General features: G+C 40.9%; 1 protein-coding gene across 1 annotated transcript in view; it reads right to left on the bottom strand.

Annotated features, from left to right (window-relative positions):
* Positions 1-451: 451 nt before the first annotated feature.
* The window catches only part of degs2 (delta(4)-desaturase, sphingolipid 2), a 62,230-nt gene continuing 36,676 nt past the window's right edge, over positions 452-26,005 (bottom strand). Inside the window, exon 3 of the mRNA XM_072568520.1 lies at positions 452-4,875. Within this exon, the coding sequence (XP_072424621.1) occupies positions 4,732-4,875 (144 nt within the window). The 3' untranslated portion in view covers positions 452-4,731. The remainder of the gene's footprint in view (positions 4,876-26,005) is intronic.

Raw genomic sequence — 26,005 nt, 5'->3', positions numbered from 1 at the left:
ATTGTTAAAACAAAATTAGCTTATTCCTGTTCTGACATGATGGTGAACTACTGGGAACCAGAACGATGCTACCTGGCAGCAGGGTAAAGCTTTGTTTCAAGAAATACTTTTTGTTTAGGCCAAAATCAAGGAAGTAGAACAACAACCACCATTTGAACATTGAAACAAAGAACAACACATGCTAAAGGACAAATAAGGAGTGTGTTCACTTAGAGAGAGAGGCTTGGTTATGTAAGAACAGAGGAAAAACTAGACTCTCCTTTTAAAATTATGAAAGTAGGTTCCTTGTTGTTTGTGAGCAATGATAAAAGAGTTGATACCCAAGAGTTTTTCCCACATTTGTGTATACTCCATACTTAATAAACAATCAAATAATTTCACAATTTGTGCTCAACCAATTTTATTTCAAATTTAATTTTCATTTAAATATTTTCAAAAAAAAACACAGAAACACAACAAGCACTAAATGATATTATTTCCATAAGAAACATTAGAAAGATATCATGACATTACATTAACTCTTAAAACTATTTATGCTAAACAGAACTGTTCTTAATTGTGGTCCTTGCAAGAATTTGCAAATTTTTATTTCATCAACAAAAATTTTCAAAAGATTCACTCAAAAAATAAAGTTCATTATAATCTGCTTTCACTAGAAGAGCAGAACACTTCTTCCACAACCTTACCGCTGGCCATCTTGGTGAATTTTTGGTTTCACTAATTTGGAATGCTAGATCTAATGATCAAACTGAGGTTCGCACAAGTCAATAAAACCAAATCAAGAAATAGCCTCAATTTTACGCAGATTCATTCAGACAATGATGTTATGTTAAAAAATAACATTTTCATTCCCACTAGAAGAGTTTAAAAATGAAATATTTGACTTCAAACAGATTGTTTTACAATCTTCCAATTTAAGCTTTGAAATGTAATCATTATAACAAATAAATTGATTTAACAATGTGTTTTTTATTATTAACAACCAGTGATGATCACATCTAACCCAAAACTCCTTGTTGCTTTGCTGTTTGACTAAAATTCGGGCATTTTTAAGGAACATGTGCCCATTTTGTTCAATCTCTCCTCATTCGACATTCCTCTCACTTCAGGAATTAATCTAGTGAACATTTATGTACCCTCTCTTCATATTGTTCCTTCAATAAACAAACCAAAACTGTATGCCATTTGAAAAGCCTATATAATTGAAAGACTCCTTTATACTTTCAGTCTACTCTATTGAGATAAAGGTATATTTGCTTTCTTATCTTCTTGCTGTGTTGATTGTAATTCCCAGCCCTGCCTGAATACCAGCATTTCCAGTCTCTTACCGTTCATTTCATCTGCTTAAATCTTTTTCAACATCTTTGCTCCCTTTCACAACGTACTTCACACCTTACTTTGAACCATCAGCAAACACTACATTTAGTTCCTTCGTCTAAGTTATCATATTGATTGTAAATATTTGAGGACCTAGCATTGATTCGTCTGGTATTCCACTACTTACAGCCTGTCACTGAAAAATAACTCATTTATTCCAACTTCCTTGTTGTCCATTAACCAAACCTTATGCATGTTCATGCCATAAACTCTAATTTCATGTGATAACTTTTGTGCAAAGCCATACTAAGTTTTCCTTCGAAAATTCAATACACTGTACCCATTGATTCCTCCTTATCTACCCAGCTAGCTACAATTTCAAAAACCTCTGACAGATTTGTCAACCACAATATTGTTATAATTGAATGTCTCTCAGGAATTTGAAATACTTGACACAAGCAATATTCAAATACTTTCATATCTGAGGGGTGCTACTCTCTATTTCATAATTAGTCATAATTTATCCCTGGGGGTTTAATTTCCTCTTTACACTTATTATTCACTGATATTTTTGGTTATTGCATTGTATTAGTCCCTTCTCTTTTTATTTAAAAAGAAGTTAAACATTTTGATTTAAATAGCTTGCATATAAATGGCTGCATTAAAATATAATAACAGAGAAGAAATTAATGTATATATTCTAAAAGATAACACACAGTTCTTATTGCAGAAGGAGAAGCTCTTTACGTTCATTCCCATCTGTTCAGAGTAATTTAGGTCACAGATTTCATGGCTGCCAATGATGTTTCTCCACATCAACTGATGGGGAGGCATCCCATAGAGAACGTTTCCTTCCCTTGTGAGAAGTGTTACGTGTACACATATATTTGTGCCTAGCTGCACAGAATACCCAAATCCTGGCTAAAATAGGAGTCAAACCTGAGATTTAAACCCAAAACCAACCTGCTATAGCCAGAATTGCCTATTCAGTCCTCAGTCTAATAGTCACATAAGATAACAACAGGATAATTTTGAAAAAATTCACCAAGATTCTTTTCATTTGGCCCTTCAGCAGTAATCTGTGAAGAATTATTCGAGTATTTATGTTTTACAATCTCATTATTTAAGAGATTTTTTTTTCCACATTCACTCAACCTCTTATCACGGATGATTTGACAGTATATATGACAGTATAAAGAATCATGCCACAAATTATATTATTTCCTCTTTATTTAAGGCAATAGGCAACATTCGCTGACTATGAATTAAGACATCAAAGTAGAGCGATCAAGAAAAGAAGTCATTATATTTATATAGTACATTTCACAACATCAGAACATCTCAAAGTGCTTCACAGGCTACAAAGTACATTGAAGAGTAATCACTGTTGTAATGTAGTCAGAAACAGAAAGAAACAGAAATGTGCCAGAAACAAGCTGGTGGTTGAAGCAGTGTCACTTGGATTATATCTATCAATGCTTCAATTGCTAAACTAAATGTCTAAACAGCAAATGAAATATGAGATAATACTAAGTACACAAATTGGTCTGCTTTTTTTAAAAATCTGAAGCTTCATATATATGTGTACGTAGACATATCCAAACATTCTACAAAGCAAATATCATTATATAATTTACATCTATACTTCCATTAGTAATGAAATAAATGATAGTGTATTCGCTCCATTGAAAACTGATTTCATCACTTTGTGCAAACACAGTAGGGTTGGGACAGTTCTGATTTGGCTCATAAAAGCACAAGACCAAGGGATTTAGCTGATTCTGATCACGTACTTTGTGCTATGTCTTCCAACGCATTGCTGTTTCAGCTATCTGTCAGGTACTAGGTTCTATACGACCTGTGAAGAACAGCTGCATCACAGTCTCCACATTCGCACACGAGCTCATTAGGAAATCTGCAATGGAGCAGAGGCATGACATCTGTTTTGCATGGGAGTGGTTACTGGATAAGTGAATTCCAGTCAGTGGGTGCTGATGTGTGCAACAATTGGAAACTAATGACATTTAGAATTTGTTCTATTGGTCACAGTTGTAAAGTTGGGATCCTCATCAATGAGGAAGATTTAACTTAATTCAAAAACAATGTACAGCAGAGGAAGTATGATAAATTAGTCAGGCAACAGAGATGTCACTGGAAGTGCATTTTATCTGATGAGGTAACTACCCACAATGTTACAGCCATATGTTCCCAATACATTGCCCGCACAAGTGATTTTAACGACAATTAAATAGATTTTCCAGCAGGGGACCCAGAATTATTGGTATGGGAAAGTGCAGCTAATTGACACTGAACCCTGAGATTAACTCTTACAATGCTGGAGTTGAGTTTACTCTTCGAGATGTTGGAGTCTTGAGACCAAATGGATTTTATGCACCTTCATGCATTTTTTTTGTGTGTGTGTGACAAATTGATCTGAGCATATTGTGTGTTTTATAAGATTTAAGCATTTCAAGTGAGGTGGAAACATCCTTTAAATGTCACAGCAATAATACATTTCTTGACATTGACAGCTTTATTCCAGCAACAACAATCTGTTTTTGAGCATGGATGGAAAATTTGTGAAACTGGCTGCCTAGTAACAATTGTTATCTTCCTCAAGCTACACACAATCTAGTAGTAGGTTCATATGACAATTGGATTGATGGTATCAAGTAGTTTCACTTCAAATCAATGCTGCAGTTTAAATGCTGCCTGACTGTGGAGTTGGGGCTAATCTTAACCATAGTGAGCTCTCAAGAAGAGGGAGTCTCATTCTGATTCATTTCAGTGTCCATTCACATCGACACTCAATTTAGACACATGTTTAATATTATTCCAAAATATAACAAACATCGTGTTAAAATCTAAATCTATTCTTTATGGGTAAAAATACATCAAAAAGTAATCAGATGTAATTTAAAACAGTGCTAAAAGTTACATAATTAATTCGGTTATTGATCTTATTTAATATTGACATAATTTTTATGGATTGACTGCACAGATCAGTTGTCAGAAAAGGAGGAAATCTGCTGGTAAGCAATTGGAATCTACTTGTTGACATCTCTTTTCTCTTTACAGTTGTTAACAAACCAAAGTTAAAGGTCACACAACACCAGGTTATAGTGCAACAGGTTTAATTGGAAGCACTAGCTTTTGGAGCACTGCTCCTTCATCAGGTGGTTGTTGGAGAACCACTCCCCATAATCACCTGATGAAGGAGCTGTGCTCCAAAAGCTATAGCTTCCAATTAAACCTGTTCAACTATAACCTGATGTTGTGTGATATTTAACTTTGTACTCCCCAGTCCAACACCAGTATCTCCAAATCATAGTTAACAAACCTGGCACAGTTTTTTTTCCAGATTTTCAGGGTTTTGTTAATGATTTCCAGGAATCACAGGATTTCTTTTATTTCTCAGTCATCTTTTACCAGCTTGCACTCCCTCTTAATCCTGGAGTAAGGACCAATGCTGTCATCAAAAACAAAGTCCCAGAGCACACGCACCCACGAAGAGTGCTGGGGTAGGTTGTCATAGTACTCAGGAGCAATCTGCTTCACCTAAAGGAATGAAACAGGACCATTGATGAGGTTTGTAAAGCTCACACTATAAACATAATGACAGTCAAAGTCAGTAGATGGTCTATATTGTTGGAATTTGTTTTTGGAACCATTTCAAACAGACAAATAATCTAAATTATTTATTGATCCATGTCTCAATTTAGAAGTAAAATTTCTCTCTGTGTAACAAATTTATAAAACTGTTAATTATAAAAGGGCATATTTCTTAAGTAGACTTAATGAGAAAGGGAAACCTTCCCTAGTGTCAGGTAAAATCAATGGCCATTCAACACTTTGTTGATTTTTTAAATAGGTCCTTGCCTTTCAGCACATAATCATTTTTTATTCTTTCATGGAATGTGGGCATTGCTGATATGGTCAGCATTTATTGACCTTGAGAAGGTAGTGATGAGCTGTCTTCTTGACTTTCAGTAATCTATCTGGTGCAGGTACTCCCACAGTTCTATTAGGGTGGGATCTCCAAGACTAGTATCTAGTAACAGTAAGGGAATGGTGATATAGTTCCAAGTCAAGGTGATGCCTTTGTGGCTTGGAAGGGCACTTGTCCCCATATGTCCACTGCCCTTGCAATCACTACCAGTTCCAGGTAGTAGTGATTGCAAGTTTGGAAGTTGCTGTAGAAGCAGTTTTGGTGACTTGTTACAGTGCATCTTGTACATAGTACTCAAGGTTGACACTGAGTTTTTGATGGAGACAGCAAATGTTTAATTTAGTCAATGAGGTGTGGATCAAGCAGATTGTCCTGGATAGTGTCAACCTTCTTGACCTTTGGAGCACATTCATTCATGCAAATGGAGAAGGTTCAGGGGAAATGGCAGACAAACTTTGTGGTATCAAGTGAATTACCCACTGTAAAATTCCCAGTCTCTGACCTGCTCTTGTAGCCATAGTGTTTATATGGTTAGTGCAGTTCAGTTTCAGGTCAATCATAACCTCCAGGGTGTTGTTACTGGAAAATTCCAAACCTTTCAAAACTGCAAATTTTAAGAACTATAAGGACAAGGGCAGCCGAATACGGGAACACCACCATCATGTAGTTCCCCACAAAATCAATGCTCTTCTGACTTGGAACTGTTCATTGCTCCTTCATTGTCACTGAGTCAAAATCCTGAAACTCGCTTCATAACAGTACTATAGGTGTACCTACACCACATGGACAGCAAAAGGCTGCTCCCCAGCATCTTCTCAATAGCAGTTAGGGATGGGCAATAAATACTGGCCTTGGAAGTAATGTGCACGTCCTATTAAAGAATACTTTTTAAAAACTAGCAATGAAGCATTCTATTGAATGTCAAGATGAGACAATTATATTTTCTGGGTTGAAGATGGTCGTTGCTTGGCACATGTGTAGTGAAAATGTTATTTGCCACTGGTCAATCTGTATCTAAATATCATCCAGGCTTGGCTGCATATGAACACAGGTTGCTTCAGTATCTGAGGAATCTGGAATTTTTCTGAGTATTGTGCAATCATCATTCCCAATATCAGGCTTTCTGATAGAGGGAAGGCCCTTGGTAAACTAACTGATGATGGTTGCACATTGAAGACCATCCTAATGAATTCCTGCACTGATGTCCTGATACTGAGATGATTGCTTACATCAAACATAAGCATCTTTCTTTGTGCTAGATATGTCTCCAGCTAGTGGAGAGATTCTCCCATTTCCATTAACTTCAATTTTGCTAAGGCTCCCTAAAGCTAATCTTGGTCAAATGCTGCCTTGAGGTCAGTATCTCGCATTTTGTCTTTCAATTCTTCTTGAGCAAAACTGCCAGGCAGCAGGAGCTGTGCATTCCTGGTGGAACCCAAACTAGGCATCAGTGTTCAGGTTATTGCTGTGTAAGTGCCATTTGATAGCAATGTCAACATGACTTTACCAACGATTGCAAGATTGCTGATGACGCAGTAATTGGCCCGATTGGATTTGGTCTACTTTGTGGACAGGACATATCTGGGAAATTTTCTAGTTTGTCAGAGAGATGCCAGTGTTTGAGCTCTACTGACACAGCTTGACAAGTATACAGTTAGCTCTGGAGCACCAGTTTTCAGGATGTCATGACAGGACTTAACCTTTGTGATATACAGTGCCTTTGCCAGTCTTCAGCAGTTTCTTGATGGTTCGAGGGGAGTGTTTGTGTAGTGGTATTGTCACTCGACTGGCAACCCAAAACTAGCAGGCAAATATTCTGTGTACATGGGTTCAAATCTTGCCACAGCAGTTAGTGAAACCTGAAGTCAATGGAAATCTGGAATAAAAGCTAACCTAATAGTGATTATGTAACCATAATTGACTGTTGTAAAATCTCATAAATATCCTTTAAGGAAGAGAAAAATGCCATTCTTATTTGGTTTGGCCAAGGGTGACTACAGACCTACAGTAACATGATTAATTTTTTGCTTCCCCTGAACAATAAATGATAGCTTAGCCAACAATGCCCTCATCCACCCAATGAGTGAATTTTTAAAAAATCAGGTGGAACGAATTGAATTTGTTGGAGACGGGTATCTGTGATGTTGGAGTCTTCTAGCAGAAGGTACTTGCAAATGCTTCAGCCTTCCCTTTTGCACTAAGGTGCTGGTCATCCCCATCATTAAAACTGAAGACATTTTGTGGAGCCTCCTCCTTCTGCACGTTTTTAATTGTCTACCACCATTCACAACTAAATATGACCGGACTGCAGAGCTTAGATCTGATCAATTGGTTGCAGGATTGTTTAGCCCTCTCTACTTAGAGTCATAGATTCATAGAGATGTACAGCATGGAAAGAGACCCTTTGGTCCAACTCGTCCATGCCATCCAAATATCCTAACCTAATCTAGTCCCATTTGCCAGCACGCCCTTCCTATTCATATACCTACCCAGATGCCTTTTGAATGTTGTAATTTTACCAGCCTCTACCACTCCCTCTGCATGGAAAGGTTGCTCCTTAGGACCCTTTTAAATTTTCCCCCCCTCACCTTAAACCTATGCCCTCTAGTTCTGGACTCCCCCACCCGAGGGAAAAGACTTTGTCTATTTATCCTATCCATGCCCCTCATGATTTTATAAACCTCTATAAGTTCACCCCTCAGCCTCCAACATTCCAGGGAAAACAGCCCCAGCCTATTCAGTCTCTCCCTGTACCTCAAATCCTCCAGCCCTGACAACATCCTTGTAAATCTTCCTCCACAATTTGGTATGCAAGTACTTTGTGTTGCTGCAAAGTTGACAAAAAGAAAATTAGGAACATGTCTGTCAAATAGATTTTATGAGCGTTACTATTTTAATTCACTCGTAGCTCATGGGCATTGCTGACTGAGCCAGCATTTATATACTGATATAACCTTTTACTCAGCATTTTTCAGTCCAAACGTTGTTCTTCAGTGGTGATTAAAAATAGTACAAGAAGTAAACAGCTAGCAACAAATTCTCAAATTCTGCAATACATTCTACTATAGTTTGTGAGCTGTCATGGAATGAGCCAATGAATAGCTGTTACCTATTCTGTTAAATTCAGCCACTTTCTGGTTTGTTTCTCAGAACCAACCTGCTTGGTTTAAAATTTAAACAAAATTTTGCTGTTAACTGTCTGACATTATTTAAATGGTGCATTCTCCATGGCAAAGCTATACCAATCAAAATTCACTTGCTAACCATTCAGCACTGTCTCTTCTCATATAGTGTAAATGTCATTTTTCCTTTGCTTTGGTATTCTTTTGAATTGGACTAATGAGTGCAACATAAAAAACTTTAACAAACTAACAGCAACATCACCATCACACCATAAGACGGAAGAGCAGAAGTAAGCTATTCAGCCCATCAAGTCTACTTCACCCTTCAGTGAGATCATGCCTGATCTATAATCCCCAGCTCTGCTTTCCTGCCTTTTCCCTGCAACCCCTGATTCCCTTACCAATTAAAAATATATCTTAGCCTTAAATATATCTAATAGCCCAGCCTCAACAGTCCTGTGTAGTAAAGAATTTCCCAGATTCACTTCCCTCTGAGAGAAGAAATTCCTCTTCATCTTGGTCTTAAATATGCTGCTCCTTATCCTGATATTAAAGCCAAGTTATTAATTGTGTAGTCATGTTTAACTGGCAGAGAAACAGAATGTTGCTGCATTAATTTGTATATATGGCCATTTTTGTTGTGTGACAAGGTGTAATTTGTGATTGTGGCCTGAGTAAAAGTTAATTGCTTTTCCAAGAGACAGAATGCATCTTTGACTTACAGCCTATATGGAGTCATATGAAGGAGTCATTAGCACCAATGGATAGCCTCAATCTCAATAGTACCAATGCTTGCATGACTCTTTTATTTTAAAAAAAGCTGCAAAATGCAAATGTATTCAAAGCTCTATCAACTAAATGCTAATTAACTGTCTACCAGCTCCCTGCTAGTTTTTTCCATGAGTAGGAGGAACATATTGTAGAAGCTTTTCTGTATTTGACTCCAGTATTGGCATTAAATATTCAAATAGCAACAATTCAACATGGGCCAAAAACGGTTGGAAAATGTTGAAGACAGATGTGCAAAATTGAAATGATATCCAATCTAAGCATTCATCTTTTTCTACCTTGCAGTTTACTTCCACATAAAACCATTGAATGTGTACATGTCCCTATGCTCAGCAGATAAACTCAGTTGGATGATTTTTGTATATTTTAAGCAAGTGATTGTCAATTATAAAATCTGCAAAAAAATACTATTGTTGGACACTGTAGGATGCTGGATGTTGGTCTGGTCAATTCTGAACTTAATCTGCACTAGTAGTTATAATGGCATGCTACTCCTTACAATGAGCTGAAATGATGATTCCTTCTTTATTTTAACATGGAATGATTTGTATTAACACTAATCTGGTTCCAACTGGACATTTGAACAGATTAAAACTGCTACCAACTGGAATATTGTTTTAAAGCTGGCTGTTAGAAAGGACAGAAGAACACCAGGTTAAATAGGTGTTAAATGGGAGAAAGGTTTGAAAATAATCTAATGAAGAGCCAGGATGGTTTCCTAATTTTATTGTTTTATTAACACTTATTGAGGCCTCCAAATCTGAGGGCTGGAATATCCCCCTTGGGTGGGAAGAGTTTGAAGAGTTTCCAAATCCTGAACTCACTGGTGGAGAGTAACAGTCACTCAATGGGATGACACTGAGTCAGTCAATGAACAACAGAGGAAATATTCACCAAGTGATTAAGGACTTTAGAAAGGTTCAAAGCTAGAGTGACAATCCAAAGTCTTCCATCTTGAAAAGAGACTCTAAATGAGAGGGTGAATGTTTCAGCATGAAACCATCTCCTCTCCCAATCTAATCTCAAATTATGCAGCAGCCTGACCACCACTGTGGGGTTTGATTGTGGGGGTCTAGGGGAGAGGAGTGGGGAAGTGGGAACTGCTCTAAACATCGGTTTACAGCTGTATCTGCAACCAAGCAAGAAGGGAAGATCTCTAGGCCTGCCTGGCAAGCTGATGTTTTACCGTGATGGAGGCCTACATGTTTGGAATAGAAGGGAGTTGGAAACCAGACTATTATAAACATACAAACACTTGTTGTCTATTTCCAAAGCGAACTGACTCAGGACTTCATCAAAATCTCTCTCAGGTTCCTGCTACATGTGATGTGACCTCATTTGACATCAGTGATCATGTGCTCTAGTAATTCGCTATCAACCCTTTACATGACAGTGTTCAGCCTCTGGTCTCCAGTCACTGTGTGCTCACTTTCAAGAATCAACACTGAGTCCCGTTTCTTAAGTGGAATCTAGATGCTGACTGGAAAATCCCTCTCCTTTAACAGATCTCAATTAGACTCTTAAGAAGCCTCAGCGCTATGTGCCCTGGTAAGTGGATAGCCTGGAAGGTGTCTGATCCTAACCCCTCAAGAAACAATTTGAAAAGCAGGACAGATTGAAGGAAATGGCACAGAGGTTTCCAGAGCTCATTTTCAGTCTCTGACCTTACCCCTGGCAGGGACCAATAATTCAACTGCAGCATTCTGCCAACATCTGTTTAACAGCATCTGTTAGATGGTTCTTAATTTGACAAGCCTTGAAGTATGAATTGAATGAATTTAATTGAATTTATTGTCACGTGTACTGAGACACAGTGAAAAGCTTTGTCTTACGAGCAATACAGGTAGGTCACAGAGTTAAGTAGCATAGATAGTAAGTAATAGAAAAACAGTGGCAAAAACAAAAACACAGTTATAGGCGGATGTTAAGAGTTTGTGAGTCCATTCTGTATTCTAACAACAATAGGGTAGAAACTGTTACGAAACTGGCTGGTGCATGTGTTCAGGCTTCTGTACCTTCTCCCCGATGGTGGAGGTTGTAGGAAAACATTGCCAGGGTGGGATGGATCTTTGAGAATGCTGGCGGCCTTTCCTTGACAGCAGGCCTGGTAGATGGGTTCTATAGATGGGAGGTTGGCCTTTGTGATTGTCCGGGCCAAGTTCACTCAGTGTAACCGTCTCCAATTTTGAATGGTACAGTTGCCATACCAGGTAGTGACACATCCAGACAGAATGCTCTCGATGACGCACCTATATAAGTTGGTAAGGTTATTCGCCGTAATGCCAAATTTCCTCAGCTGCCTGAGGAAGAAGAGACATTGTTGGGCCTTTGTAACCAGTGCATCCACATGAAGAGTCCAAGAAAGCTTAATGTGGATGATCATTCCCAGGAGCTTGACACTCACCACTAGTTCCACCACTGTGCTGTTAATATGTAGGGGAGCATGAGTAAACATCCCACTGAAAGTCAATAATGAGTTTCTTGGTTTTGCCGGCATTGAGAGCTAGGTTGTTCTCACTGTACCATTTTTCCAGGTCTTCCACTTCCTGCCTGTAGTCTGTTTCATTGCTATCTGGGATTTGATGGTGGTGTCATCAGCGAACTTGTAATTGACATTAGTCTGATATTTGGTGATGCAGTCATGGGTATACAGTGAGTACAGTAGGGGGCTGAGTATGCACCCCTGGGGGCTCCAGTGTTAAGTGTTAGTGAGGATGAAATATTGTCTCCAATCTTCACTGATTGTGGCCCATGGGTCAGGAAACTGAGGATCCAGTTGCAGAGAGTGGAGCTTAGTCAGAGATCACTAAGTTTAGTAATCAGTCTCGAAGGGATAATAGTGTTGAAGGCTGAACTGTAGTCAATGAGTAGGATTCTTACGCAGCTGTTCTTGATGTCAAGATGTTCTAGGGAGGAGTGAAGGGCAAATGATATGGCATCTGACGTGGATCTGTTGGTCTGATAGGCAAATTGGAATGGGTCAAGAGTAGTGGGGAGACTGGCGTTGATTAGTGCCATGACCAGCCTTTCAAAGCATTTAGTGACCACCAAAGTTAGGGCCACTGGGCAGTATCATAATTATTGAGCCAGCTGTTGTATGTATTCAAATGTCGGGACATTTTGAAGAACTAATTTGTTAAAAGGACACAATGTAAAGCACAGGTTAAATGGAATTTCAGCTGAAACTGAATGATTCACCTACATTAGAAACAGTCTACAGAGGAACCAGAGTGCACTGACTCAGCGGCCATGTTCAACAGGTAAATGGTGTTAGAAATAAAGGAGCCTATTCAGCCTCTCAATCCCGTTCTGCCATTCTAGATCATGACTGATCACCTACCTCAAGTCATTTTCCCAGACTTATACTGCATGGAAACAGATCCTTCAGTCTAAATCGTCCATACTGTCCAGATATCCTAAACTGATCTAGTGCCATTTGCCAGCATTTGGCCCATAACCCTCTTAATGCTTCCTATTCATATACCCATCAAACGTCTTTTAAATGTTGGACACTGTAGGAGGCTGGATGTTGGTCTGGTCAATTCTGAACTTTATCTGCATTAGTAGTTATAATGGCATGCTACTCCTTATAATAAGCTTACCTTATTATCACCTAATCCCATCTCCTCTGGCAGCTCATTCCATACATGCACCACCCTCTGCATGAAAAAGCTGCCCCTCAGGTTCCTTTTAAATCTTTCCGTTCTCACCTTAAACCTATGCCCTCTAGTTTTGGACTCCCCTATCCTTGGCTATTTACCCTATCCATGCCCATCATGATTTTATAAACCTCTATAAAGTCACCACTCAGCCTTCGACGCTCCAGGGAAAATAGCCCCAGCTTGTACAGCCTCTCCCTATGGCTCAAACCATTCAATCTTGGCAAAATCCTTGTAAACCTTTTCTGAACTCTTCTAAGTTTAACAACATCTTTCCCATATCAGGGAGACCAGAACTGAACTGAGTATTCTAAAAGTGGCCTCACCAATGTCTTGCACAGCCAGAGCATTATGCCTCAACTCCCATACTCAATGCACTGAACAGTGAAGGCAAATGTGCAAATCAAATCATCCGCCAACATTCCCGTTACCTCCAAAAAGACCCCACCACCAGGGATATATTTCCCTCCCCACCCCTTTCCGCCTTCCGCAAAGACCGTTCCCTCCGTGACTACCTGGTCAGGTCCACGCCCCCCTACAACCCACCCTCCAATCCTGGCACCTTCCCCTGCCACCGCAGGAACTGTAAAACCTGCGCCCACACCTCCTCCCTCACCTCCATCCAAGGTCCTAAAGGAGCCTTCCACATCCATCAAAGTTTTATCTGCACATCCACCAATATCAGTTATTGTATCCGTTGCTCCCGATGCGGTCTCCTCTATATTGGGGAGACTGGACGCCTCCTCACAGAGTGCTTTAGGGAACATTTCCGGGATACCAGCACCAATCGACCACACCGCCCTGTGGCCCAACATTTCAACTCCCCCTCCCACTCTGCCGAGGACATGGAGGTCCTGGGCTTCCTTCACCACCGCTCCCTCACCACCAGACGCCTGGAGGAAGAACGCCTCATCTTCCGCCTTGGAACACTTCAACCCCAGGGCATCAATGTGGACTTCAACAGTTTCCTCATTTCCCCTTCCCCCACCTCACCCTAGTTCCAAACTTCCAGCTCAGCACTGTCCCCATGACTTGTCCTACCTGCCTATCTTCTTTTCCACCTATCCTCTCCACCCTCCTCCTTGACCTATCACCTACATTCCCTCCCCCACTCACCTATTGTACTCTATGCTACTTTCTCCCCACCCCCACCCTCCTCTAGCTTATCTCTCCACCCTTCAGGCTCTCTACATTTATTCCTAATGAAGGGTTTTGCCCGAAACATCAATTTTACTGCTCCTCGGATGCTGCCTGAACTGCTGTGCTTTTCCAGCGCCACTAATCCAGAATCTGGTTTCCAGCATCTGCAGTCATTGTTTTTACCTGAAGTCTGACCTAACCACATTGTACTTAGTCTATTCAGGCGTGTTTTTTTTTATTGTGTGTACTTTACACACCATAAAGTTTACATCAGAAACAACTCCTGCATGTATGTTGCTTTCTGACCCTCACTAACCTGCAGGAATTTAATCTCTACCAAGAACTTGCATCATAAAATGTAGATTTAAACACTAGATTTCAATCAAATTGCTTTTAACAGCAGGATGTCCCTGAATAAAGGAGGTTATTGTTAACACCATGTAAAATGACATGGCTGCATTGGAACTTACTAGTTTCATGTTACAAAGGGGTTCATTGCTGGTTAAACATGAATTGCACAGTTACATTTTTAAGAATCTTGTTCCAAGGCTATTCAATTACATATATTTTTTAGAAGACATCTATATTTTAATTACATGGTGCTTGAGGGGAAATAAATTTAACTGCTTAAGTTTCCCTGCCATTGTTGCTAGGATACCAACTACACCTTGGCCTGCAGGTTTGAGCTGTTTCAATTTGGATGGAAGTACCAATGGACTGCTATGCTTCAGATATTTGGTTAGAAACGTGCTCTGCTCTTGTTGCATTTTGTGTCTTATAAAATGCATTTCACCATTTCCTAGCATGCTTAGAAAGCCTTCAGTAGCATTGAATGGAAACATTTGGTTAATATGTTATTCATTAATGATTCTTTCCATTATTAACCCTGTTAAACAGGCACTGTCACCAAGAATACAGAAGTTGAAAAGTATTTCTTAGATCGACATTTGTTTATATTACTGAAAAAGCAATATTGTTTCCAAGATTCATCTTTCTTTGATGATGAAAGAGTGACACTGAACTCCAAAAAATGAGAATTGCACAATGTAAATTGTCTAAAGGTTGCATCTTCTAGTGCTTGGAGAGAAGGCTTTCTCAAATTCTACCCCACAAAAGATAAACCTCATCCTTTAAGCATTCATTCAACTTCCAAAAATATTTAATTCCATCACAGATGCAAACCATTGCTTATGTTTTAATTATCTGCAATTTATTGAATACAGCTCACAATTTATATTGCAATGCAAGCCTATCATCCTTTACACCTAATGTCATTGCTCATTTTCTCATGCAATGGATCTAAAGTTATAATTCTTTTCAGTTGTTAGCATTCTGGCAGCTGCATTGACTGACTATTTTTGAACCTGTGAATCATTTTTTTTGTTGTTGGCATGTACAAGAAGCAGAAATGAATGGTGTATACCAAGCTACATGTTGTGAAGATGAATGTAATGCCAGGATACATTATGTATTTTAATTTCAAAGGCACAAACTGAGATTGCTTTTAAATGTTTGAATTACTTTCCTGGTGCATTATTCAAGTCAGTAAGAACAGAAATATGATTATTTTCCATGTCAGCAGTAAGAGCCATAAAACTAGTCAGAGCTGTGTCAACACTGAGAGTGTTTTGTGTTTAATGAATAACTCGTGAAAAGTAATATGGTGCAGCCTTTGCTTGTGCTTAATAGAGGGCGAGCTGAAGCAATAACAAACACAGGTTGAATACAAGGAGAGCTTGCTCCACATCCCAGGCAATTTTAGTCATATGCAGATAGAGGTACAGCCTATATCATGGATATCCCTACATATGGAGTGCAAAAAGCTTTGCCTAGATATATGCAACCCTGTTATCCAGCAGTGGAACCAGTGACCTAGGCTCTAATGTTAATGAGTCTCTTTAGTCACCCACTAATGATCCATAATCACTGAAGCCTGATCACAGAATTGTCCCATTTTAAATTCACAGTAATTGGCTGTGTGCTTCTAGCTGCTGGAGAAGTCAGTAACCTAACAACAATCTTGAAATTAAGATTTGCTATGTTGTCATCTACTTTACAACTGATCCATCAAGCAATCAACCTATAATTTTCAGTGAGGGGATTCAACTTTCTATTTGCACATGTGCCATATTTGACAATTTTCAAATGTTCACCTGTTTATTATGAAATGAAACGTCAAAAAAAAGGGAAGGAGCTCAGCCAACTCTATTGAAATAACTTCATTGCACATGAAGGAAGGGGATGATACAAAGATCAGGAAGACAAAAGTGGATTTGATCATATGGGGGAAAAGGTATAAAAAAGACCTAAGGGGCAACTTTTTCACACAGAGGGTGGTACGTGTATGGAATGAGCTGCCAGAGGAAATGGTGGAGGCTGGTGCAATTACAGCATTTAAAACGCATCTGGATGGGTATATGAATACGAAAGGTTTGGAAGGATATGGGTCAGGTGCTAGCAGGTGGGACGAGATTGGGTTGGGATATCTGGTCAGCATAGACAGGTTGGACTGAAGGGTCTGTTTCCATGCTGTATGTCTCTAGACTCATTGAACCAGATTGTTAAGAAGGAGAGACACCATACAATGATAGCAGTGCATGTTATAGATGTCATTGTATAGCAGTAAAGGGTGTGAATAATAAAGGCAGTGGATGTAGCATCAAGCAGGGTGCTTGATGTGGTAGTGTTATTGGAATGGCACTCATAAGATCATAAGATATAACAACAGAATTACACCATTCAGCCCATTGAGTCTGCTCCTCAATTCAATCATGGCTGATATGTTCCTAAACCCCATTCTTTTGCCTACTTCCCATAACCTTTGATCCTCTGACCAATCAAGAACCCATTTATCTCTGTCTTAAATACACTCAATGACTTGGCCTCCACAGCCCTCTGCATCAATGCATTCCACAGATTCAGTACCCTCCCCCTGCAGAAATTGTTCCTCGTTTGATTTAAAAGGGTCATCCCTTCAATCTGAGGCTGTGCCCTAAGGTCCTAGTCTCTCCTACTTGTGGAAACAAACATCTTCTCCATGTCCACTCTATCAAGGCCTCTCAGTATTCTGTAAATTTCAATCAGATCCCTCCTCATCCTTCAAAACTCTGTTAAGTAGACACAAAGTCCTCAACCACTCCTCATATGACAAGCCCTTCATCCCAGGATTATTCTTGTAAACCTCCTCTGGACTCCCACTCCAACTCCAGCACATATCTCGTTAAATATGGGGCCAAACCTTGCTCACAAAATTCCAAATGCAGTCTGACTAGAGCCTTACATAGCCTCAGCAGTATCTCTCTGCTCTTGTATTCAAATAAATGCTAACACTATATTTGCCTTCCTAATTGCAAACTGAACTTGTATGATAACCTTAAGTGAATCCTGAATTAGGACTGCTAAGTCCATTTGTACTTCAGACTTCTGAAGCCTTTCCCCATTTAGAAAATAGTCCATGGCTCCATTCTTCCTATCAAAGTGCTTAACCTCACATTTTCCCACAGAGTATTCGGTTTGACACCTCTTTGCCACTCTCCTAGTCTATCCAAGCTTTTCTGGAGCTCCCCACTTCCTCAACACAACCTGTCTCTCCACCTGTCTTTATGTCATCAGTTCTGTTGTCCAGATCATTAATGTATAGAATCATAGAGTCATAGAAATGTACAGCATGGAAACAGACTCTTCAGTCCAACCTGTCCATGCTGACCAGATATCCCAATCCAATCTAGTCCCACCTGCCAGCACCTGGCCCATATCCCTCCAAACTCTTCCTATTCATATACCCATCCAAATGCCTTTTCAATGTTGCAATTGTACCAGCCTCCACCACTTCCTCTGACAGCTCACTCCATATATGTACCACCCTCTGCGTGAAAAAGTTGCCCCTTAGGTCTCTTGTATATCTTTCCCCTCTCACCCAAAACCTATGCTCTCTACTTCTGGACTCCCCGACCCCAGGAAAAAGACTTTGCCTATTTACCCTATCCATGCCCCTCATAATTTTGTGAACCTCTATAAGGTCACCCCTCAGCCTCTGACGCTCCAGGGAAAACAGCCTCAGCCTGTTCAACCTCTTCCTATAGCTCAAATCCTCCAACCCTGGCAACATCCTTGTAAATCTTTTCTGAACCCTTTCAAGTTTCACATCTTTCTGATAGGAAGGAGACCAGAATTGCACGCAATATTCCAACAGTGGCCTGACCAATGTCCTGTACAGCCTCAACATGACCTCCCAACTCCTGTACTCAATACTCTGACCAATAAAGGAAAGCACACCAAACACCTTCTTCACTATCCTATGTACCTGCGACTCCACTTTCAAGGAGCTATGAATGTGCACTCCAAGGTCTCTTTGTTCAGCAACACTCCCTTGGACCTTACCATTAAGTGTATAAGTCCTGCTAAGATTTGCTTTTCCAAAATGCAGCACCTCACATTTATCTGAATTAAATTCCATCTGCCACTTCTCAGCCCATTGGCCCATCTGGTCCAGATCCTATTGTAATCTGAGGTAATAATGTAAATAGTTTTCTCAACATTGATCCCTGTGGAACTCCACTAGTCACTAACTGCCATCCTGAAGAAAATTCCTTTAAATTTTCTCTGCCTTCTGCCAGTCAGCAAATCCTCTATCTATGCCAGTACCTTGCCCCATAGGCTCTTATCTTATTTTGCAGTGTTCCATGTGGCACATTGTCAAAGGTCTTTTGGAAATCCAAATAGCTCTCTTTTATCTAACCTGGTCTAACATTCTCTATATTTGGAGTTGTTTTCCTGTTTTCTGTTGCACCATCAATAATTTATTCTGTGTCTGAGGTTAATGAATCCATAAAACTTAACAAAAGTCAGTTTTAGTTTCCATATTTCTTGTGTTGGTTTAAAAATGTGATTGAAACAAACATTATATTTGATTTTGTTGAAATCACTGTAGATTTAGAAGGCTCGATTTTAGAGATAATTGAAGATTATTCACCTTTAGGCTTTGGCTTTGAGTCTACTTGAAGCTTGTAATTCAATAAATGCAATTTTTATTTATCTGACATGTCCATTCCTCTTTATAGGACAGGAACATTTCACCAGCAGGAGGAGGGAACTTGAGCTACTGAAATTGAACAATGATGTGCGTTTATCATCACGCAGCAAAGCCACTGGCAGATAAACCCAAAGTAAAATAATGCCAGGACAGGAGATATGATGCCATCCACCAGATCACTGTGTCTAGGAAAGTCAATACCTCAGCTGTCACCATCCTGATTGCCTGAGATACTCCTTGTACTGCAACTTCAAACCCACTGACTCCCATAGCTACCTGGATTACACCTCTTCCCACCCTATCTCTTGCAAAAATGCCATCCCGTATTCCCAATTTCTCCGCCTCCGCCGTATCTGCTCCCAGGAGGACAAGTTCCACCATAGGACACACCAGATGGTCTCCTTCTTTAGAGACCGCAATTTCCCTTCCCACGTGGTTAAAGATGCCCTCCAACGCATCTCGTCCACATCCCGCGCCTCCGCCCTCAGACCCCACCCCTCCAACCGTAACAAGGACAGAACACCCCTGGTGCTCACCTTCCACCCTACAAACCTTCGCATCAACCAAATCATCCGCCGACATTTCCGCCACCTCCAAAAAGACCCCACCACCAGGGATATATTTCCCTCCCCACCCCTTTCCGCCTTCCGCAAAGACCGTTCCCTCCGTGACTACCTGGTCAGGTCCACACCCCCCTACGACCCACCCTCCCATTCTGGCACTTTCCCCTGCCACCGCAGGAACTGTAAAACCTGTGCCCACACCTCCTCCCTCACCTCTATCCGAGGCCCTAAAGGAGCCTTCCACATCCATCAAGGTTTCACCTGCACATCCACCAATATCATTTATTGTATCCGTTGCTCCCGATGTGGTCTCCTCTACATTGGGGAGACTGGGCGCCTCCTAGCAGAGCGCTTTAGGGAACATCTCCGAGACACCCGCACCAATCAACCAAACCGCCCCGTGGCCCAACATTTCAACTCCCCTTCCCACTCTGCCGAGGACATGGAGGTCCTGGGCCTCCTTCACCGCCGCTCCCTCACCACCCGACGCCTGGACGAAGAACGCCTCATCTTCCGCCTCGGAACACTTCAACCCCAGGGCATCAACGTGGACTTCAACAGCTTCCTCATTTCCCCTTCCCCCACCTCATCCTAGTTTCAAACTTGCAGCTCAGTTACTGTCTCCTTGACTTGTCCGACCTGCCTATCTTCTTTTCCACCTATCCACTCCACCCTCTCCTCCTTGACCTATCACCTTCATCTCCTCCCTCACTCACCCACTGTACTCTATGCTACTCTCTCCCCACCCCCACCCTCCTCTAGCTTATCTCTCCATGCTTCAGGCTCACTGCCTTTATTCCTGATGAAGGGCTTTTGCCCGAAACGTTGATTTCGCTGCTGCTTGGATGCTGCCTGAACTGCTGTGCTCTTCCAGCACCACTAATCCAGTATTTGATTTTCAGCATCTGCAGTCATTGTTTTTACCTAGGAGGGTCAATGTAAACTCGATGGGCCAACTGGCCAGCTTCCACGCTATAGGAATTCTGTGATTATAGATTCTCTCATTCAGATGTTTAAATCTACATAGTAAAATATACCTCTTTCAAAAGGTATCTTTGGATAGGTAGTTGTTAATCTGTCATGGCGTTTCTTTCAGCTTTTCCTTCACTTTTAAAGGCCCTTTGTTGAAAATAATCAGTTCAGCCTGGCAACTCACATCAAATTTTCATAAATTGCATGAGTGCCACAAATATGATATCTCAGTCCGTACACAGTTTTAAAAAGAATTCCTACAGGTTTTCCATTGACTAATTGTTTTATATAAAACTACTTGCAGCCAATCAGTACTTAATCAAAATTAAATTGACAAACTTAATGATATAGGGATGCATTATGCCTCCATGTCTATTTTTGAACTTAATATAAATGGATTATTTCTTTCCCTAAAGTTCTAACATACAGCAGGCTACTTTGCTCCACATCAATGGACATTCAGGCCTCAATTTTACCTCAAAGGTAGAAAGTTGAGTGAAAGGTCTTGTTTTATGAGACCCACTAGATCCCTTAGATCCCTTAGATCCTGACAAATTTAATAGCAAGACCTGTTTATCAAATTTTTGTCTCTGTTTCCCAAGCACTGAGTGGCTGGCTCTTTGTCAGTGAGATGGGCTTTTGGCAACAGACTGCAAACAGGAAGCGGTGGGAGGATGTGGTTTAGGATTGGAGATTTGACCAAAATGTCAGGAGAAGGGTCAGTGAGAGAAATTGGAAGGAAAAAGGAACAGAAGGATTGGAAGCTGGAGTTTCTGGAGAGGAAGGATGGAAGGAGGGATTGGATAGAGTATTTGTGGTTTGGAGGGGGGAGGGCAGTAATGTGTTGTCTGTTATGATTCAGGGAACCTCCTTCTCCATTGACACCGCAAGTTGGAAGGTTGGATTCAAAGTTGAGATTTTCAACACCCCAGCCAACCCAAATCAATCCATTTTTTGGAGGTTAGTATTCCCCTCTAGGTTTTGCTTCCTTATTTATGACAAACACTCCAAACAGAAATCACTCTATTTTGGACGATAGTACAAACGTGGAAGAATTATGTAAAGATACAATTTAATAGATACAGTATTTTCCTGCTGTTGACCATTGTGTTTGTATCAGAAACTCAACATTATATTATTTGAGCTATCTTTGGATAGGTAGTTGTTAATCTGTCATGGCTTTTCTTTCAGCTTTTCCTTCGTTCTTAAAGGCCCTTTGTTGAAAATAATCAGTTCAGCCTGGCAACGCACATCAAATTAATGCTCGTTACATTTCCACTAAATATAGACCCTTAGGAATGTTTGGAATCAATCCCAGTCCAGAGATATGTTAATGTTTGCTAGAACTTAGTTTCCATAGAGAAGCATGTGCATCATTGAATACTAAACCTACTGACAGGGAAGTATACTACCATTCACCAGGTCAGAGAACTAAATTTTAATGGTTCAAAATTTGTGGGGTAGGCTGGTTGGAGGTCAGAAAGCTAAACTTTTGTAGAACCATTTTTTCTGTGATTCATTAATTCATGCATTCGGAACCCATTCTAGTTTTCCTGAGTATTGGAGGAAGCAGATGTAACACTCTTGACCTGACTGTGGAAGTCACCCTTTAAAGGGGATCCTGGTGAAAGACAGGATTGATGCGTGCCATAGCTGGTGACTGAGACACTATTAATTTATTGTAGAAATCTCAAGGAGGGAAGACAATACCCCCCCTCCCCCCACCCGCCACCCCATCTTCCCCCCCCCTCCCCCCGCCCCCAATTCTCTGAAGCATTCCTCCGTGTGATGCTGAAGGTAATGCGGCCCCAAAGAAAAATATAATTCTCAGCAAACAGGAGGAAGAGGCCATCTCTGAAACAAAGCAAACATGGCTGTAAAGGTGAGAAGCAGAAGTTTTGTGCCTCACTTGGGGATACAGGGCCCCCAGTAGTTCAATGACCTCATGAGGACAGGCAAATGGCATTCCATGTTCAAGTGCAATCTTCTCAGTCTGACATCACCAGATCAACACATTTTGCAGCTTCACAAGATTCTCTCTCGAGGCACCTCCTCAGATCCGTCATGAACAATCATTATTGACACTCACTCACCTTCAATCTTGCTGTCATCTCACATCCATCCCTCACAACCATCCCCCTCAGATATTGTTCCCAGTAGGAAAAGACAGCACGTATCTCCAGACAACAGCAGAAGTTAGGTTGGCCCTCTGGTAGTTGGCATTCGTGGCTGCTTCAGTCAGGGTGGTGGCCATGGAGATGAGCAGGAGATCAGAATGCATGCCATTGCAAGTGGAGTGAGAGGAGTCTTCCTGATATCTGGGTTGGGATTTTGTGGAAACCAAACAGAGCTGAGTTCTTCTAAAAGAAATCTACCGAGACAACAAAGGCAAACCCCTTCTCTGTTTCTGACTCTATCCCCACAGTTCACAAATTGTGAGCATTATCGTAGAAACAGGCAATAAAAAATTTATAGAATTTTCATGGAAACAGTTGGGATTTGAAATCCTCTCTTAAATCATACCTGTGAGTAGATTCATGAACCACTATCTGAAAGCAACAAGAGTACAAAATAGTGTTTACTCCTTTAAAGTTCATTATGAATTTCTGTCACCTGAGCTATAATTATGTTCACTCAAGGGAGTGATGATAGTGTTGCGATTAGAAAATATAACATTAAGTAATACGGTTGGCAGGTTATTGCTTCTGACAAATGGCATTATAAAAGTCGAAAAGTCTTCAAAAGCAGCACAGTGGATTAGCTACTGCAAACAGCGCTATTCTGCATTATACAATGTTGAAAGGGTAACCCTATGTGAGATCCATAGCTACCTGTTTCAGGTTTTTCCCTTTTGCTTTCATCTATTCTTATTAAACCAGCTCAGCGATCTGTTTATAAAACCAAAGAACTGTGGATGCTGGAAATCTGAAACACAAACAGAGTGCTGAAGAAACTCAACTTAAAACATTAAACCAGCTTCCCTCTCCACAGATGCTGCCAGACTCGCTGAGTTTTTCTAGCACTTTCTACTTGTGTTTCAGCTATCTATTTATCTGCTTACAAGCTTTGACAGATGTGTAGACTTTTATAGCCTTCACAAGAACTCATGGGTCTGATGTACAGAGTTTACTTATTCCGATGTTGCAAGAAAAGGTGTGCCTGATGATTTTGACAGACTTGCTAAAGATGCCAACAATCATTTAAATGCCTGTTCAAGTGACAGTTATTTATTTTGACTGGTTTATTAGCTTTTCAATTACTTCCAAATGTTAATATAAGGCTTGTGAATTCCACTTACGAAGTGTATACAAAGATGATGGGTTGGTTGGGGTAAAGAGGGTGAGATGAGGTGAAGGGAGGGATCAGAGGCATGCAGAGAGTGAAGGGGGTAAAATAAAAGGTGAGGTGAGAGGGCATAGGAACAGGAGGGATTGGAGTGAAAGGGGTGTGGGTGGATGGGATTTACAACAAATCTGGAAGTATATTTATTAAAAGAACCTGCTGAGACCAGTGCAGAAACTGGACTGTTGTTTTTGGAATTGTAATGGACCTTTCAATCTGGCCACTTCATTCCTGGCCAACCTCTGTTCTTCCTTCCAGTATCAGGCTTTGCTACAGGGCGTCCCACTCTCCACGACATGAAAATCTATCTGCTGGCATTGCCAGAATAGAGGCAAGATCATGTCATTGAGATTCATCTTAACTCCCACCTCCACTCAAGCCCTAGTAATAGAATTAGATGTCACACAGCCATGTTCTATACAACAATCACTCATGCTGCATTGATGTCACTAGTAACTGAAAAGTGATCATATGCACAACAATGACTTGGAACACTTTTGTCAGTTCTATTTCATGAATTTAATTTCCCAGAGGACTTTCAAGCCTCACTAAGGAGATGGCGGGAGCAGACTGAGGTTAAGTACTCAGGGGACACCATTTAAATGCCTCGTGTGTATGCTCCACTGCTCTGGTGCCCACCCCTTGGTGGGGCCTCCAAGGCAAGTATTGAGTTGTCACGTGGTGAGCCACGCATCATAAATGAGTAAGAGCAAGTACTGGTGAAATACACAGCACTGAGGACTCCCACTGAAGTGCAGTGAACATTCCAAGCTCTGCTTGATTGGAGACAGATCCTAAGCTTAGGGATTCAGTGAGGTTCAGTACTTCTGAGGCACTGCAAACCATTGGAGAAAGACGGGAGGACTCCATTTCTAATATGAGTAGCAGGTCTTAGTACTGCAGCACCCTTTCAGGTGGATTACCATCTGTAAAGACCACCTGACTCTGCAGAGACTATCAGACTCTGCATAGATCGTCTGACTCTGTATGGACCATAATACAGTGTACAGACCATCAGATGCAGCAGACTCCGATCAGTGATCTACTCACTCAGACTGACAGTTTAAATATGATGTAAGAAAGAGTTGCTTTGGTCACCCACTGTAGTGCAGCAAAGAGCTCTCCAGTTCTATGCTAACAGAAGTGTGAGTGCACCATGAGAGGGAAGCTGGAGAAAGAGCACATGGAAGTGGGGGGTCTGCTCAAAGATTTCCCCTTTTCCCCAATGCAACCCCTCCCCACCCCCCCCCCCCCACCCCCAACCAGTTGAAGCCCCACCTGCTGACTCCTGGGCCATCTGTCCCATCACAGTATAGGTAGGGCAGTCTTTGACAAGGTCCTGTCTGACTCCAAAACTCAGAGAATATCACGCAGAAACATCTTGCAAGAGTAGGGATAGGAACAGCCTGATTCTAGTTCTGCTTAAGGCACTAGATAGCATCACTTACAGCACCAACAGGAAAAAGAAGAGGAAGACTTGAGAACTTCACAAGTGAAATCACTTGGGTGTTTAAAAATATTTTAATTTGTCACTTTTATTATCAATGATTCTGCATCACAGACTTCATTTCAAGCAAATTAGGCCGAGCAGTGGATACTCTCAAGAGGGAAAGGTTCTTGATCGTAGAATGCTCTATGTTGAGGTTGAGGGGGTAAGGTCCACAGTATGTTCAGTATTCATGTGCCACATGTGCCTCAATAACGCCATCGTGGTCATTTCTAGTTGGACAGATTAAATTAAATTCTGCCTGTTGCTGCCCCTTATCCTTCTCTTCTATTTATGAAAATCAAGATTGGTCATCTCCTCTTCCTTGTGACATAGAGAGTAAGAGCAGTGAGGTCATATTGGCACTGCACAGAACTTTGGTTAGGCCACAGCTGGAATATTGTATGCAATTCTGGTCTCTGCACTATACAAAGAATGTGATAGCACTGGCGAGGCTGGGAAGGTGGTTCACCAGTTTGCTACCTGGGTTGAAGCATTTCAGCTATGCAGAGAGGCTGGATAAGCTCAGGTCGTTTTCTTTGGAATAGTGAAGATTGAGGGGGGAACCTGATAAGATTATGAGGGGCATGGACAGGGTGAATCGAAAGTCTTCCCCTTCGTTGAAGGGGCAATA

This window comes from Chiloscyllium punctatum, chromosome 4 (genome assembly GCF_047496795.1).
Source record: "Chiloscyllium punctatum isolate Juve2018m chromosome 4, sChiPun1.3, whole genome shotgun sequence".
Taxonomy (NCBI): domain Eukaryota; kingdom Metazoa; phylum Chordata; class Chondrichthyes; order Orectolobiformes; family Hemiscylliidae; genus Chiloscyllium; species Chiloscyllium punctatum.
The sequence above is the reverse complement of the archived record's forward strand: the minus strand, read 5'-3'. Positions and strand labels throughout refer to the sequence as shown.